The 17,218-nt window shown below is 48.3% G+C and overlaps 1 protein-coding gene across 1 annotated transcript in view; it reads right to left on the bottom strand.

Annotated features, from left to right (window-relative positions):
- The window catches only part of LOC115541987 (potassium voltage-gated channel subfamily H member 7), a 47,129-nt gene extending 30,816 nt beyond the window's left edge, over positions 1 to 16,313 (bottom strand). The window contains exons 1-4 of the mRNA XM_030353987.1: positions 16,294 to 16,313; positions 13,888 to 13,911; positions 11,084 to 11,295; positions 2,503 to 2,928 (exon numbers count right to left, since the gene is read on the bottom strand). Of these exons, the coding sequence (XP_030209847.1) occupies positions 2,503 to 2,928; positions 11,084 to 11,295; positions 13,888 to 13,897 (648 nt within the window). The 5' untranslated portion in view covers positions 13,898 to 13,911; positions 16,294 to 16,313. The remainder of the gene's footprint in view (positions 1 to 2,502; positions 2,929 to 11,083; positions 11,296 to 13,887; positions 13,912 to 16,293) is intronic.
- Positions 16,314 to 17,218: the final 905 nt, after the last annotated feature.

Below are 17,218 nucleotides of genomic sequence, written 5' to 3'. Positions count from 1 at the left end.
GGTGAGAGCAGGCAAATGCTCTGTGCTATGAACACAAAGGCCTCTGTACGAAAATATAACCATTGCAAAGGAGTGGCCGTTTGTAAATTAGCCACAGCTGAATTGTTTTTGTTTGTCTGATCATCTGCGGTGCTGGGGAGTCCTTCTGAGGGGAGGTGGGGGGCAGACTGGGCCACTCCACAAGGTAATAAACCAAAAAAAACCCTCTCTTCCATGAGAAGAGCCCAGGGGCCTACTTGGGCCCCTGATGACATCAGCGAAAAAATCTTGAAGAAGAACTAGACGGTTTCCCAGGCAACCAAAAAAGGTGCACGGGATTATGTTTAAAAATAGTCTCCTGTGTCTCTGGCGCCGAAAGAAAGGAACAATTCTCCAATATTACACAGGGAAAATGGCAGAGCGCTCAAGCTGTGACAAGGTGGGGTTGGCGCTGTAGCGTGCAGTCGTCGGCCCCCGAAGGAAAGTTGTGCCGAAGCTGTCAGGATTCACCCTTTATCTTGCGTGTCACTCATGACAGCATGACTTCTTCTGAAAGGTTACTTCAATTAAGTAACCCGCTTAGACAGTCAGATAGCCGGCACCAGGTGAAGACGTAGTTATTTTTTCACAGCTTCATACTATATCACGCATGAACTTGGCCTCAACAATAATTTCAGTCAATCTCCATCCGAGTCATGATTGGAAGCCATATCTGTGTCAGACAATGTGATCCATAAAATATACTGTATGGTGGTGGTGGAGTAAATTCTAAATTGTTCCATTGCTACTCGACCAATAAAACCAGAGTTTCATAGGTTTCATAGCTTTAAGGTAAGACTAATTTTCAAACTAATTTTTGGGGACTGTCCTTACACTCCTTTGTTAGTGTAAATCGGGGGCCTGCCTTGTGAGGACTGTCCATCTCAACCAGAGGGAACCAGATACACACCACTTTATCACATATTCAGGCCTCATAAAGAGGGGCGCTGACATACACCCGTGTCCCGCTGCGCAGGGACGACGTACATGAGTGTTACCGCGGCGACATTCTGCCGTCGAGAACGCTCGTGCCAGCTGTCACTCAAGTGCCAGCTCTGCTCCCCTAAGGCCCCTCATCTCACCTCACAAAGGGCCCCGTAATGACTCAGCTACACCACACACACACACACACACACACACACACACACACACACACACACACACACACACACACACACACACACACACACACACACACACACACACATACACACACACTGACAACTGAGCAGTTACACACGCAAAAACAAGATGCACACACAAAAGCGTGTGGAAGTACACACAGACAAAGACGCTCAAGGTTCACACACATTCAAATTCAAATGAACACACATAGGCACAAAAACATACACACACTCACACACACAACGTGTGTGCCGCGGTTGGGCCGCTACACCAAATATCTGGCTGTTATGTCACACATTGTCAGGAAACTTAAATTCTATTTTCGGTGTCACCCTGGTCTGTTTTTGTTACATATTCAAATCGACCTGTCTTGACGGATGATCCATAAAAGTATTTAATGTGTCGCTGAGATATTCTGCAGCCGGCTTTGTCACCGCCTGCAGCTCGGTTCAGACGTGTCCCTGAGCGTATGATAATAGGCCTGATCGTCTACTAGGGGCGACCGTGTTTCACCCCCAGAAGGAAGGTTCCGGGTTCAATCCCCGGTGCCCGCAGTCGAGCCTGTATGACTTTTAGAGCTATGAGGACATTAACCCCGATCTGCTCCTGAGGCTGTTTTGGATGAAAGTCTACTTAATAACCCAATGACATGAATTAATTCAAGGTTAATCAATTTAAATAGCAATGGTGGATTTATATTTAAGAAAGACAGATCAGACCAATCAACCTACCAATACACCTTAGCCAAAAATGACCACATAAACACACACACAAACACACCAACCGACTCAAACACACAAGCCTGGCCCCTTGGCCTTGTCATCTTGTTTGGCCACCAAACAATGATGTCCCCATAAACAAAACACAAACACACACCGACCTACACAGGAATGTACATGATCGTGGGCACACCTCCACTTTCTATTTAGAATATTTAATATGTATACTATTTGTTATCATTTCACACGCGTCCTTTGTCTAATCCCAACAGGACACACGTGCTACATCCTCCATTGCCTCAACCTCTGCAACACGAGTGTTGTATTTTGACCATGTGTATTCTTAGCAAGCTCTCTTTCTAGCTCTGACCCTATTCATGGCTCTTTTCCAATGTCTTACAACATTTGCTTTGCCAAGTCAAAAGCTCTTCCCGCCGTTCACCACCAGCCCCGTGTTCGACCGATACCCACGACCAGCAAGGGAAACTATGGAAAGTAACCGATTACTTTTTAAAGTAACGAGTAACGAGTAACGAGCAACAAGCAACAAGTACAGAGCAACGAGCAAACACTACTTTTAAGTAACTTCCCCAACACTGCACACAAACACCACAACAGAAAAAACGTCCGCCCTCCTCACCTCGTCGGAGCCCGAGCCGAAGATGAGCAGGTCGAAGGGGATGGCCGCCACCATGTCGATGAGGAACCAGCCCTTGAAGTAGTGGATGGCGATGCGTGCCGGGTGGCTCACCACCTCCTCGTTGACGTTGACGTAGGTGGTGCGGAAGTTGATGAGGATGTCCACGATGAACATGATGTCCACCATGAGGTCCACCACGTTGAGCGGCGAGCACGAGTAGCCGCACTCGCGCCGCCGCTGCTCCTCCAGGTCGTTGAGCAGGAAGGCGGCCGAGTACGGCGTGAAGATGGCCGTGTAGATGACCAGCAGCAGGATGAGCCAGTCCCACACCGCCTTGAAGGGGCTGTAGTGCAGGATGGTCCACTTATCCATGCGGGGGGTTTGTAGCTTGTACTCGGGCAGAACGTCGGCGCCAAGCGACAGCACCTGGAGTAGGGGGGAGGGGGGAGGGTGGAGGTGTGGAGGTGGAGGGGGAGGAAGAGATGGGGTAAGGAGGAGGTGGTGGAGGAGGAGGGAGAAGGGAGAAGGAGGGGGGGGGGGTGGTGATGGAAGGAGAAGGGAGAAGGAGGGGGGGTGGTGGTGGTGGAGGAGGAGGAGGTGGAGAGGGAGGAGGAAGAAGGAGGTGGTGGAAGAGGAGGAAGGAGGAGGAGATGGCGGAAGGAGAAGGTGACGGAGGGGATGGAGGGAGGAGGTGGAGGAGGAGGAAGGAGGTGAAAGAGGAGATGGAGAAAAGAGGAGGGGAGGCATGACGGAGGAGGAGGTGATGGAGAAGGTCGGGGGATTGAGAACGGAGGAGGTGGTGGTGGAGGCGGTGAGACGGGGAAAAAAGGTGGAAGAGGAGGTGGAGGAAGAAAAGGTGGAGGAAGGAGGAGGAGGTGGAGGACAGAGGAGGTGGAAAAGGAAGAGGAGAGGGAGGAAATCATGTTGAGGAGAGTAGGAGGTTGAGGAGGAAGGGGAGGAGTATTCAGTTGGATCTTTGTCTGAGATAAGAGATAAGATAACACTTCACTAATCCACGAAGAGAAATTGCTATTTAAATGGTGCTCCGTAGATAATGATTTTTATCAATGTTTTTGACCTTCATTTATTCAGGTTTGTATTTTGCAGGAGATACCTGATAACCACTGACGAACAAACACTTAAAGGAATGACAGGATACATACATATACAATGAAACACGTCTCTTGAACACGCACACAACGAATGCTTTGACCAATGTATTGCAAACACGTTTTGATGTTGATTCAGTGCATACAGCACACCACACGTTTTTCCCAATAGCTTTAGGGGGGACTCATCTTGGGAAACACTATGCCAATAGGACATGACTGCCACAGCCTTCGCTCTTCCTGTGAATAACTCCATTAAGCTAACAAGCTCTAATCAGCTCATTTGTGAATCCTCGGGCCTGAAGTGTGCGACCGAAAGGTGTCGGTATGGAACGCTTTGAAATTACACTACGACTTGCTGGATTTGTTAATTAGAATTATAAAATATTTCTTATTATTTCATGTAAATTAGTTCCTTTATATTCGTAAATATAAAAATGAAGGAGAATTGCAGGGTTCCGTTTTCATGTCACAGAATCGGATTTGTGTTCGAAGTCGTGTGTATGTGCAGGGCGTCACTATTGGCATGCTAACCCGTATGTAACGGCTCGACACCGCTATGAGAGAGAGAGAGAGAGAGAGAGAGAGAGAGAGAGAGAGAGAGAGAGAGAGGGAGAGAGAGAGAGAGAGAGAGAGAGAGAGAGAGAGAGAGAGGGAGAGGGAGAGAGGGAGAGAGAGAGAGAGAGAGAGAGAGAGGGAGAGGGAGAGAGGGAGAGAGAGAGAGAGAGAGAGAGAGAGAGAGAGGGAGAGGGAGAGAGAGAGAGAGAGAGAGAGAGAGAGAGAGAGAGAGAGAGAGGGAGAGGGAGAGAGGGAGAGAGAGAGAGAGAGAGAGAGAGAGAGAGAGAGGGAGAGGGAGAGGGAGAGAGAGAGAGAGAGAGAGAGAAGTAGACAGAGAGACAGAGAAAGAGACAGAGACAGAGAGAGAGAGAGAGAGAGAGGGAGAGGGTGAGGGAGAGAGAGAGAGAGAGAGAGAGGGTGAGGGAGAGAGAGAGAGAGAGAGAGAGAGAGAGAGAGAGAGAGAGAGAGAGAGAGAGAGAGAGAGAGAGGGCGAGAGAGAGAGAGAGAGAGAGAGAGAGAGAGAGAGAGAGAGAGAGAGAGAGAGAGAGAGAGAGAGAGGGAGAGGGAGAGGGAGAGAGAGAGAGAGAGAGAGAGAGAGAGAGAGAGAGAGAGAGAGGGAGAGAGAAGTAGACAGAGAGACAGAGAAAGAGACAGAGACAGAGAGAGAGAGAGAGAGAGAGGGAGAGGGTGAGGAGAGAGAGAGAGAGAGAGAGAGAGAGAGAGAGAGAGAGAGAGAGAGAGAAGTAGACAGAGAGACAGAGAAAGAGACAGAGACAGAGAGAGAAAGAGAGCGAGAGAGAGCGAGAGAGAGAGAGAGAGAGAGAGCGAGAGAGAGAGAGAGAGAGAGAGCAGGAGGTGGGGGAGGAAGAGGAGATAGAGACAGAGTTACGGAAGGAGAGATATAAATAGGAGAGAGATGGAGAGAGGAAGAGGAAGAGGACAATTAATAGAAAGAGAGAGATAAAGAGAGGAGAGAGGGAGGGAGTAAGGAAGACAAGGAGAGATAAAGAGGGTTACAAGAGGGATAGAGAGTGAAAATAGCAAGAGGAGATGGGGAGCATTAGATTGATAGAGGGACAGATAGAGAGAGTGGGAGAGAGAGACAGAGAGATTGAGAGAGTGCGAGAGAGAGACGGATAGAGAGATTGAGAGTGACAGAGAGAGAGAGGGACAGAGATTTTGAGAGAGGGAAGAAGGGCGAGAGAGAGACATCAACAAACGACGGATTCAAACGAGAGAGGCGTGCGTGAAGTCTCAATCACCGCTCTTCATTCTCAAACCGCTGATCACCGTGGTAACCGCCGTGAACGAGATGATTGGTTGTGGGGGGGGGGGGGGGGGGGGGCGGGGGAGGGCCAGAGGGGTGGAAGGAATCAGGGAAGGGGGCGACGGCGAGACCGTTTCACACCTTGAGAAGGGAATTGCTTATTAGAGAACAAACCACGAAGCGGCACGACCGTGTATTGGGTCATAGCGCTGCAAGCTTAGTCGTACTGAAAATACTTAAGAGGCCGGAGGAGGGATGTGACCACGGATAAATCAAAGCAGAGGCACGCGGTTCGATAACTGCCAGGGTGACGGTGGTTGGGTTGTGATGCGATGGGGCCGTTTGATGTCAGAGAACTGCGGTGACATTACAAAGATTTACCACAAAATGTCGTCAGATTTCAACAAACGGACGTGGGATTTCAAAGAAGCGTTGAAACGTTTTGAAAAATCCTTCCTGGAATTTCAAGGAACTTGTCATGAGATTTCAAATAACGGTTGCAGTATTTAAAATGACAATCTGATTTTCTTTCATATTCATATGTCATCATATTTTTGATAACTTTCAACATTTGTTGGAATTGTCTGAAGTGTACAAGTAAATGACTTTTTGAATATAAATGAAAATGTATTTAAATGAACATATTCTCATCATTCACACGCAAATGCTATCCCAAAAGTAGTCATAGGGACCAAAATCGATACACATGCAATCAAACCCATATCAACACACACAGACACACACACACACACACACACACACACACACACACACACACACACACACACACACACACACACACAGACACACACACACACACACACACACACACACACACACACACACACACACACACACACACACACACACACACACACACACACACACAGTAAACCAGAATGATCCTAGTAGTAATCACAATCCGTTTCCTGCCTCCACCTGCCCAATCAAGGCCTGATCTCACACTACAGCATTACATAAATGAGCTTCAAATGAAGACTAAGGCACCAAGACTATACAGTCGCACACAGGCTCAAACCCGGACAAGCAGCTCTCAGCTTCACAAATGGAAACTTCCCCTCAATGCATGCTGGGTAATCCTGGGAATGAGCTGGTTGGTTGGCAGAGTTACAGCCGCATCCCAATGTGTGCTTTGGCCAATTCTGTTTCTAAATAAATGATCGGCTTTTAATTATTAAAACACACCTACTGTAGCCATCACCAGCCCAGCGCAGATTGTCTCTCTCTCTCTCTCTCTCTCTCTCTCTCTCTCTCTCTCTCTCTCTCTCTCTCTCTCTCTCTCTCTCTCTCTCTCTCTCTCTCTCTCACGTGTTTGATAATGGAAGACTTGTTTAATCTTTGGCTGGGACTCAAATGTTATGCAAATGAGGGTTAGCTTTCTCCCTTCTCCGGTTCTCGGCTGGCATATGCTGCGTAAGAGAGCCTGGGCTATTATTTATAAATCTAGAGTGTTGTTTTGTGTTTCCCTGAATCACATGGGGCCTCGCGGCGTGCCCTGAGGTGCTTTACATCGAGGGACCTAGCAACGCTTACGCTAACACGCATGCTACGACCTAGCTACCTCTTCAACGATGATTCAACGTGTCCTGACCGAGATTCGTTCCCTCACCGTGTAGGGGCGTGTCTTGAAGAAAATAGTTTTCTCGAAACAGAGTGTCCTGACAGTTTCAACCTGAAGCCAGCTACTAGATGAGTCCCCACAAAACATTATAATGGAGAGTGTAAGCGTCTTGAACGAGACTCGTCCCCTCACCGTGTAGAGTAGTGTCTTGAAGAAATATTTTTCTCCAAAGAGTGTCCCGACACTTTCAACCTCAACCTCTAGCTACTCTACAAGTCCCCACAAAGCCTTACACAGGTTTGTGTAATCTGCGAGCTGAGCGATGCGCCGCTGAGCAATGAGCTCGGGGTATAAGTGTTTCCCACATTGTTGTAAAAGGTGTTAGACTTCAGACGCATTACACTGTGTCCCTAGATTTTTGGTTACTTGACAGAAAATTTGCAATGGTTTGTCAAGCCTCAAAATGCGGACTAGAATATATATAATATTCTACGAAAATGAACTCAACACAAGCTTTCCTGGCCGACCAATTCATCGGTGACAAACCATCCAAAGAGAGCAAGTACACCCTCCTGCCTGCTGGACTTGTAGACATGTTGCCTCATCGGACGATGGCTTGGGTGTATTGATTGGTTCTGTATGTCCACCACCAATTGTTTTTCAGCCAGTGTGTGTTTTGCATGTGTCACTGATTGTCTTATGACAGCCATGTAAATGTCGCTTTTGCTGACCTTTTCGTGAGCGCTACAGGAACTTCTCCGGCGGCTGATGAGGGTGCTTCTAATCCCTCCGTGAGCTCAATGGCTCGTGTGTTAACCCGTGTAAACCATAGAGGGTTGGCAATAATGAGCAGGAGGCTAATTTCCCGTCACACATCAACTCTGAGCTCTGGTTAACCGATAACGACATTTGCTAATGTTAAAGAAATGTAAAGGCGAGATATTATTATGCCACCAGGTGTGAGTGTGATTAGCCGGTAAAAGACGTTTTGAAAAGCAGCCTCTTCTGTGGGTGTCAAGTGGGTGTGTCCACCTAGATGTATCACGGATAGATGAGCAACGTTTGCTACGGTCCACTGGGTAGGCTGGTAGACTGATCTATCCAGCACATGTCAGAAGAGGCAGATTTTGCAGCTTAATAATAACAATAATAATAATAATAATAATAATAATAATAATAATAATAATAATAATAATAATAATGGATTAAATTTATATAGCGCTTTTCTAGACACTCAAAGACGCTTTTACAGGGAAGGGGGAACCTCACTAACCACCACCAGTGTGTAACACCCACTTTGGTGATGCACGGCAGCCAATCTGCGCCAGAACGCTCACCACACACCAGCTTGAGGTGGAGAGTGAGGGAATTAATGAGTCAGCCAATTATACAGGAGGATGATTAGGGGGCCAGATTGAATGAGCCTGGTTAGGCCAGGACACTGGGGAAACCCCTACTCTTTGCGATCAGTGCCTTGGGATCTTTCATGACCTCAGTGAGTCAGGACCGCAGTTTTACGTCTCCTCCGAGGGACGGCACCTTCCACAGCACAGTGTGGAAGGATTGATGAGTGAAGGGACCACAGGGAGGAGTGCTACCTATAGGCCACCACCTAACAACACTTGGTGACATAAAGGTTACACAACCCGCCCCCCCCCCCCCTCATTCACCATTAACATGCTGAATGATTCATTCATTCATCATGACCGAAAGTACATCACCAACCATGCAGTTCCTGCCCTTCCCTCTCACACACAAAAACAATAATTCCTCACAACTGCCACTGTATCCATCCCTCAGAGGATGACCCTTGACACCTGTTCCTGTAACAGTAGAGAGAAGGCCAGGCCATCTGCCAGACGTTAACTAACCCCGGGGATTCTGTTTCCTGTTAATCACGCATGACGCGGTCGTCGTGGGATACAGCACGAGGTGTGACGCCGGTCGCCGGTCGGCTGACCGCGTGACCCTGCGAGGGTGAACCGTGTTTTGCGTGTCGTCATCATTCATCGTGGTCCGAGGCATCGGGTGGTTTTTATTTTGTGGGGCGGGACGGGTTGTGTAACCTTGAATTATCTTCGGAATTTCCTTTGGGAGAAAGACAGAATTTATCCATCTATCTCTGTTGTATGTTAAAGGGACGTTTACTGTAGTTTCTTTGGTTTGAGTTTTTCCATCTGAGGTTCTGCCGTTTTTAATTAATGTATACCTTAATGCAAGGGACCACAATGGAAATATGCCCTTTGGGCTTTATTGTGTCATCCATGACTATTTATGCATTTTAATGTATGACACACTGAGTACTGCTCATATTTTACACAGAAATGGTCCAATAAAATCAATCAATCAAACCTCCATAGATCTTTTCCTGTTCTCATGAATTCCCCTTTAAAACAAACTCATCGTCATCCTCAACCATCTCAGCTCCATGAGCGAACGGAAGCCCCCCCCCGCCCCTTCACAGCAGGGCATCCACTGGTGGCAGTCGGGAGGGGGGGTTTCCAGGCAGCTGTTTGATGGACAGGGTATGGGGGACTGAGTGCTGAGAGCTGATGAATAATTCAGCAGGCTGGGTTTAAAATAGCTCAGTGGTGACTATCCTTTTCGCCCGGCCATGAATGGCTCATTTTCTCAGTGCTAATAATCCTGCTTGGCTGTTGGCCGGGGGAGGGGTGGGCAAGGCACTGCACCTGGGGAGGGGGGAGGGGGGAGGGGGAGGGGGGGGGGGGGGGGGGGTTGGCGTTCCGTCCTGTTGTGGATTTTTTAATATCCGGCGCCGCGGCAACAAGGGTACCGGGGGGCTTTTTCATCAAACGGGGAAGAAGGGCTTGGGTTCACCGGGGGTGGGGAGAGAGGTGCATGATGGGAATTCATGACAACTTGTTTTTGTGAAGACGAAGCTATGACAGTGGAACAAATGAGTAACTAATTAATAGTTATTTAGCACAGCGTTTCTCAAATGGGGCTATTCCTGTGTAGCCCTAGGGATACCTAAAGATGTTGGGGGTCCTCATAACATCTTAACATCTTAACATCATAACTAAATGTATCCTTAAGTTATTTTTATGCTGGTTACGAACAGCTGAAAAAGAAAATCCAATATTAATGTGCTGGATCTGAATATCACCTTAATAAAAATAAGATAAATCAGAATGCTTGCTATATTCTTTTCATTGAATAACATAAAACCCAGACTGTAAGTAGCCTATTTGCAACACCCATGTTCATGTTTACACCAATTAAAATGCATATAACTTTAATTTACAACTCAAAAAGAGAAGGGGTGTGAATGGGTTTATGAATGGGTCAACGTGCTTTGTGTGGCCACTGGTTAGAAAAGTGCTGTATAAATGCAATCTGTTAAGTTTCGCTACGCATAAAGAGAGACATAAAGTCTCTAAAGAGAGGACGTTAAGTCTCTCTTTATGTCAAAAAGAGAGACATAAAGACATAAAGTCTCTCTTTATGTCAAAAAGTAATTTTCCTTGATGAAAGAAAACTTTAGGTAATGTCAACGGCCAACCCCTTTATCATCCGAACACTCGATTCTCCTTTTATCATCCTCCAATCAGAAATACCCTTCTCATGAATTCCCCATTCTGTGCTTGATCATAACTCACGAAGATTAAAGACATGCCACCACTTCGAAAGATGTGCTCCTTGTTGCCCTGAACTCTTAAATCTTGTTTTTTTGAGAGTGGTGTGCTCCATCCGAAGCACTACAATTGTAATTTCCAACTTTTCCACATGAAAGGGAACAATTTTTTTTGTTTTGTTACCTAAAAAAATCCTCAAAGTATATCACCAGTCGAGATCCTCAAGCTTTGTTCCCAGAACATCTAAAAAGCCCTGCTATTATTATAAAGTACTATTCAGGACCAAAAAACAACAACTTTGCCAGTTCCAGAGTAAGTGGCACAACTAGGTAGACACTTGTTGTCTTATAACAATATCAACATTTCTTCTGCAAAAATGAGAATAATTAAACACCAAAACGTGAACGCAGTTTCGCAACACTATTTTCCTGCCCATTTCCCCCCCCCCCGACGGCGGCAGGGCGCTCACCTGCGTGACCTTGTCGGTGACGTTGTGCGTGTTCTTGACCTTGGGGGCGATGATGGTCTTCTCGGAGGACGGCGGCGAGGGGCAGCGGCGGTCATTGTTGGCCTCAGAGAAGTTGAGCGTGATCAGGGGGATCTTGTTGATGGCGCTGTACCTGTTGAGGTTGGAGTCCGACGTGGAGCCCAGCAGGCTGGAGCGGATCTGATTCAGAGGTCCTGGTGAGGGGGGAAGGGGGAGAGAGATAGGGAGAGAGGGGGAGAGAGAGAGAGAGAGAGAGAGAGGGAGAGAGAGAGAGAGAGAGAGAGAGAGAGAGAGAGAGAGAGAGAGAGAGAGAGAGAGAGAGAGAGAGAGAGAGGGGAAGAGAGAGAGGAGAAGAAGGGGGGAGAGAGAGAGAGAGAGAGAGAGAGAGAGAGAGAGAGAGAGAGAGAGAGAGAGAGAGAGAGAGAGAGAGAGAGAGAGAGAGAGAGGGGAAGAGAGAGAGGAGAAGAAGGGGGGAGAGAGAGAGAGAGAGAGAGAGAGAGAGAGAAAGAGAGAGAGAGAGGGTTGAGAGAGTGAGAGAGAGAGAGAGAGGCGGGGGAGAGAGAAAGAGAGAGAGGGAGGGGGAGAGAGAGAGAGAGAGGGAGAGGGAGAGAGAGAGAGAGAGAGAGAGAGAGAGAGAGAGAGAGAGAGAGAGAGAGAGAGAGAGAGGAGAGAGAGAGAGAGAGAGAGAGAGAGAGAGAAAGATAGAGAGATAGAGAGAGAGAGGGGGAGGGAGACAGAGAAGGGGAAGAGAAAGGGGTAAGAGAGAGTGATGGGGGAGAGAGAGGGAGGAGCAAGAAAGAGAGGGGGGAGTGGGAGGTGGATAGAGAGGAAGAGAGGGGGAGAGAGACAGGGGAGAATGGGGAGAGAGTGATAGAGACAAAGGTGATAAAGAAATAGAAATGAGGGAGAGAGTGAGAGAGAGAGAGAGAGAGAGAGAGAGAGAGAGAGAGAGAGAGAGAGAGAGAGAGAGAGAGAGAGAGAGAGAGAGAAAGAGAGAGCGAGAGAGGGAGCGAGAGAGACGGAAAGAGCGATGAAGTCAGGAAGAAAGAGAGAGAGAAAGAGAGAGAGAGAGAAAGAGATGGAAACAGCGGGAGAGAGTGACAGGTAAACCAGGGTAAACCAGCTGTGTCGTTGTTGTGATGTAAGTGTTAGGTTGTGGCCCCTCTGAATACAAACACATAACAGACTTTTCTCTTGGAAAGGGTTACAAAAAACACATTTACAAACAAACATACACACACACATACACTAACATCGAACCCAACCCACAAACATAGCCCCCCATCCAACGACGAAACTCGGCCAGGCATCTTGTGATGTAGCCCCTGCTGTGGTCACTGGGCGACCCCTTACACGGTTCCTCATTAAGAGATAATGAAGAACCCCTGCAGGTGAAAGAGTAGCATGACACACCTTGTGCCTGTCCCACCTTTTATCTGTCTGTCTCCCTGTTTATCTGTCTAACCGTCTGTCTATCTACCTGTCTATCTGTCTTCCCGTCTGTATGTGTAACCATCTGTCTATCTACCTGTCTATCTGTCTATCCATATGTCTGTCTATCTGTCTAGTAGCTGTATAGCATTCTACCAATCTACCTACATTTGCATTCACATTTACATTTCTAAATGTAAATCATTATAAATGTAATCTCTCTAGTCCTCTGTCTACCTGTCTATCCGTCTACCCGTCTATCTGTCTGTCTTTTTGTTTATTAATTTGTCACCCTGTCTATATGTCTACCTGTCTGTCTTTCAACCTGTCCATCTTTCTGTCAGTCTACCTTCGACCCGCTTAACTCTCTACCTGTCTATTTGTACACCCTTCATCTGTTATCTGTCTATCTGTCTATCTGTCTACCTGTCTACGTGTCCACCTGGCCCTCGGTCTATGTGTCTACCTGTTTATCTGTACACCTGTCCCTCGGTCTAAATGTCTACCTGTCAACCTTTCCCCCGGTCTATGTGCCTTCCTACCCTTCTCCCAGTAGAGGTGTTGAGGGTATATTGGGGGCCTCCCGGTAGAAATGGGGGGCTGTCGGGGGTTCAAAGCGGGTACAAAGACGGTGTTCACTTGATGTTCTGTGTTTTTATTTGAAGGGCTGGTAAATCTCAGCAAGGGGAGAGACTGTAGTGTACTGACAGGAACAAAACACTACAAACACGTTAACACACATCTACAGGCACGAAGACACACACACTGAGACACAAAATCACAAAATCACACACACACACACACACACACACACACACACACACACACACACACACACACACACACACACACACACACACACACACACACACATACATATATACATACAGGTACAAAGACACAAAGAAACACACAGATACATACAGGCACAAAGACACACACAAACACTTAGACATACTGGCACAAAGACACAGTGCACAGTGCTGATCCATGTCAACCATCAGAGACATGACCCACACCCCCCCCCCCCCCCCACACACACACACATACACACACATACACAAACACACACACACACACACACACACACACACACACACACACACACACACACACACACACACACACACACACACACACACACACACACAAACACACACACAAACACACAAGGCACCGCACAGCGACGAGGAAGTGGGGGACAGACAGCCACAGAAGGGCAGAGGGACACTCATCAAGAGGGGGGGGGGGGCAAACGCATGCAGCGCAGGCTTTGACGCATGCCATCCCGCGCCGCGGTCGCCGCGGTAACACAACGTAGAGGAACACCCAAAGGAAATGCGCCAAAGCCATACCGCCAGACATCCAGGAGCGAGAGACTAGCCGGTCCAGAGGGAGAGAGAGAGTGAGGGTGAGGGTGAGAGAGGGTGAGAGAGCATTGAGATTAGTGGAAGAGATAGAGAGAGAGAGAGAGAGAGAGAGAGAGAGAGAGAGAGAGAGAGAGGAAGAGAGAGAGAAATATAGAGGAAAGAGGGAATAAAGGGTTGGAGAAACCATGGAATAGTCAGCCAACCGTAAACCTGCAGTTCAATGTCCACTGTGTGCGATGTTAACGACAACGCATGAGAAAGTATCTTTGTTGCGTTGTATTTGATAATAGTGGTATTACATTTAAAGTAGATAGTAGATTTGTGTGTAGTGGATTTGTGTGCAGAAACTCTGCTATCAAATTCCGGCTCAAAGCTGGACTTCTTTGTTCAAATGCGTTATTGTGTTTATAATCGTTGTTCTTGTTTGTGTTGGAGTAGTGCTGATAAGATATCACAGATACTGTATGCTTCTCACACATGCATCTTAAGTATCATTCCAGTTCGAAAAAAACATAGAAGACAACAAAAAGGGAATCATTGTGAAAAGTAACAGAAAAACTGAACGTAAACACGCAAGCAGTTAGAGAAGAAAAGAAAACCGACAAGACAAAGACGAAGAGAAAGCAAAGGCTAGTGGGATGTGAGATCCACACGTAGATGGAAGGCAGGAGGAAAGGAAACAAGGGCTTAAGGAGGGGAGCAAGGTGGGAAGAATCAGGCAGTTCTCCTCGGTTGCCGTGGGCAACCCAATATGGCGTATACGGGCAGCGTTGGGGATGTCCCCGTGAGGCGTCGGCAAGGATTTCTGTGCCCCCCCTCGCCCCCAAACCCCCCCCCCCCACCCACCCGTCGGACTTCACACATACACAAGCACCTGAGGGCCGGTGAATCGTCTGCCCCCCCAGCCCGGGCGGGCTTCTCAGCGATACGATCGCACTCTCTCTCCGGGGCCGGCATGTGACCATGTGACCTGCCCTGGGCCCTGGGCCGCCCGATGGCCAGTGGTTTACTAGTCATGCTCGTTCTGCCGTAATCGTATTCATAGTCGGTTCGCCACATGCTTTCCCTGTTTCGTTCCACCCTGTGTAACACCCAGACTTGAGATTAGACGAATCTACTCTCTGGCGCCCCCCTAGTGGAGCGTATCAACTGCTGATCAAATACGGGCCTTTTTAAAGATTACATATTACAGCACCATGTGTGAGTGCGATTAGCCTTTAAAAGCCGCTCTCAAAATCGGCCTCTCCTAACATCACAAGTGGGCGTGTCCACCTAGATGCATGACGGATAGATGAGCAACGTTTGCTACAGTCCACTCGGTAGGCTGGTCTATCCAGCACAAATCTAGGTGGACACGCCCACATGTGATGTCAGAAGAGGCCGATTTTCAAAACGGCTTGTAACGGCTAATCCCACTCACACCTGGTGGCATAATATGTCAACTTTTAAGAGGAGGTATGGGGTTAGGCATTGTGCTCAGGGATGCCTGTATGGCCTATAGATTGGGGAGCGAAACCAGAATCTTTTAGCTGGGAGTTGACCACCTTGCTCGGGTAGCCCGCAAACATTTGTGTCTCTGATACGAAAATAAGACTCTTTCCCCCCCGCCTTGTAATTTAGAGGAAAGAGGTGCAAGATCCTGTTTTCCAGTCTCTGCCAACCAGTTTATGAACGCTCTGCTCTGCTCCCAGCTCAAGTTGGGTTCTTTGGGTCATTTGGACATGGAGCTTTGTCTGGGCAGTGGTTGATGACGGTCAAAAGAGGCTTAAGCCTCTCAGGCACTTGGGTTTTAATTGAATTACTGTCGCCGTTTTAACCATTGGTAACAGCATCTCCCATGTCAGAGGGCCAGAAGCAACCAGGGATTCAATGACAATATACGATCTATACTATCCACTATCCAATATCAAGATTTCTCCAGAGAAGCCCCCTAAAATATTGCTGTCGATGCTTCCACAGGGTCTCAAGTATCAATCAAGGGATCTGCCCCTGAGACCCCCCCCCCTACTGCCCCTGAGACCCCCCCCCCCTACTGCCCCTGAGACCCCCCCCCCCTACTACTCTTTTAACCCTTTAGGCCTTTGTCCAAACGGACGAAATACAGATCTTCAGAAGAGTTTCCGTGGCAACTCATTGGGTCAGCGACGGGGCTCCTGGTCAAAGTTGACAGCGGTCAGAGAGGAGTCTTCGATTGAAGGGGGTGAGATTCCATGCATGTGGAGAGGAACAGTCGGTTATTGGGCGAGGGAGAACAACACCATGCAAAATGTTTCAGCCCGTCCGACCGGAAGGAGTTTGGGGTGTGGTGGTGGAAGTGGATTGATGAGGAAGGGGGGGGGGGGGGGGGGTGGGGGGGCAGGTGCGAGCCGAACGTGCCACGGGATTGGTTACCTCTCAGATTGCGACCGTTGTCTGCGTTATTCGGCGGCGTCAAAAATCGAGAGAGACAGCAAGAGAGAGAGAGAGAGATACAGATAGAGCGAGAGAGAGAGAGAGAGAGAGAGAGAGAGAGAGAGAGAGAGAGAGAGAGAGAGAGAGAGAGAGAGAGAGAGAGAGAGAAAGAGAGAGAGAGAGAGAGAGAGAGAGAGAGAGAGAGAGAGAGAGAGAGAGAGAGAGAGAGAGAGAGAGGGAAGAGAGAGCGACAGAGAGAAAGAGAGGAGAGAGAGAGATAGAGAGAGGGGGGAACAAGAGACTACAGATTATTTCCCTGGTCTTCCGTCGGGGCGGTGATGAATGGCGACTGCCTTGGGAGCGCTGCATTGAGCGGTCCACTCCATCCTCCGCTCCGTTCACGGCACAATTCATTAGCGTGAAGGAGACGTATGACCGCATGTCCGCCGGCGGAGGCCATTTTGAATGAGGATTGACGATGAGGGAAAAGGGGGGGGAGGAGGAGGGGAAGGGGGATGGAGGGATGGAGGGATGGGTATCAACGGAGACTCTTCCGACGTACTCCTTGATCGGACGGGAGGGGGTCGTGTCGCTGGCGAGATCGTCGGATTATCGATGGCCCTCGAAAGTGATGGATTGTGGGTAATGTTGCGGAAACACTCGGACAAATGGGAAGACTGACTGGGGGGGGGGTTTTGGGAGGGCTCGGGGTGGGATATTGCGATGACGCCGCAAGGCCAATGAAGTGACAACACAGCACAGAATGTAGTTTGTTCAAAGACACCATTTTTTTTTTTTAAATATCAACACATCAAAAGACGAGATAACAACGTCAACAGTGGCAGCAAAAAAAATGACGTTGCACACCGGTTCGAGCCGGTACGTGGTCGTTAGAGAACGCCCCTCCCCCCCTTCCCTTGGTCTC

Source organism: Gadus morhua, chromosome 4, assembly GCF_902167405.1.
Source record: "Gadus morhua chromosome 4, gadMor3.0, whole genome shotgun sequence".
In the NCBI taxonomy this organism is placed as follows: domain Eukaryota; kingdom Metazoa; phylum Chordata; class Actinopteri; order Gadiformes; family Gadidae; genus Gadus; species Gadus morhua.
This window is presented reverse-complemented; position numbering and strand designations above follow the sequence as displayed.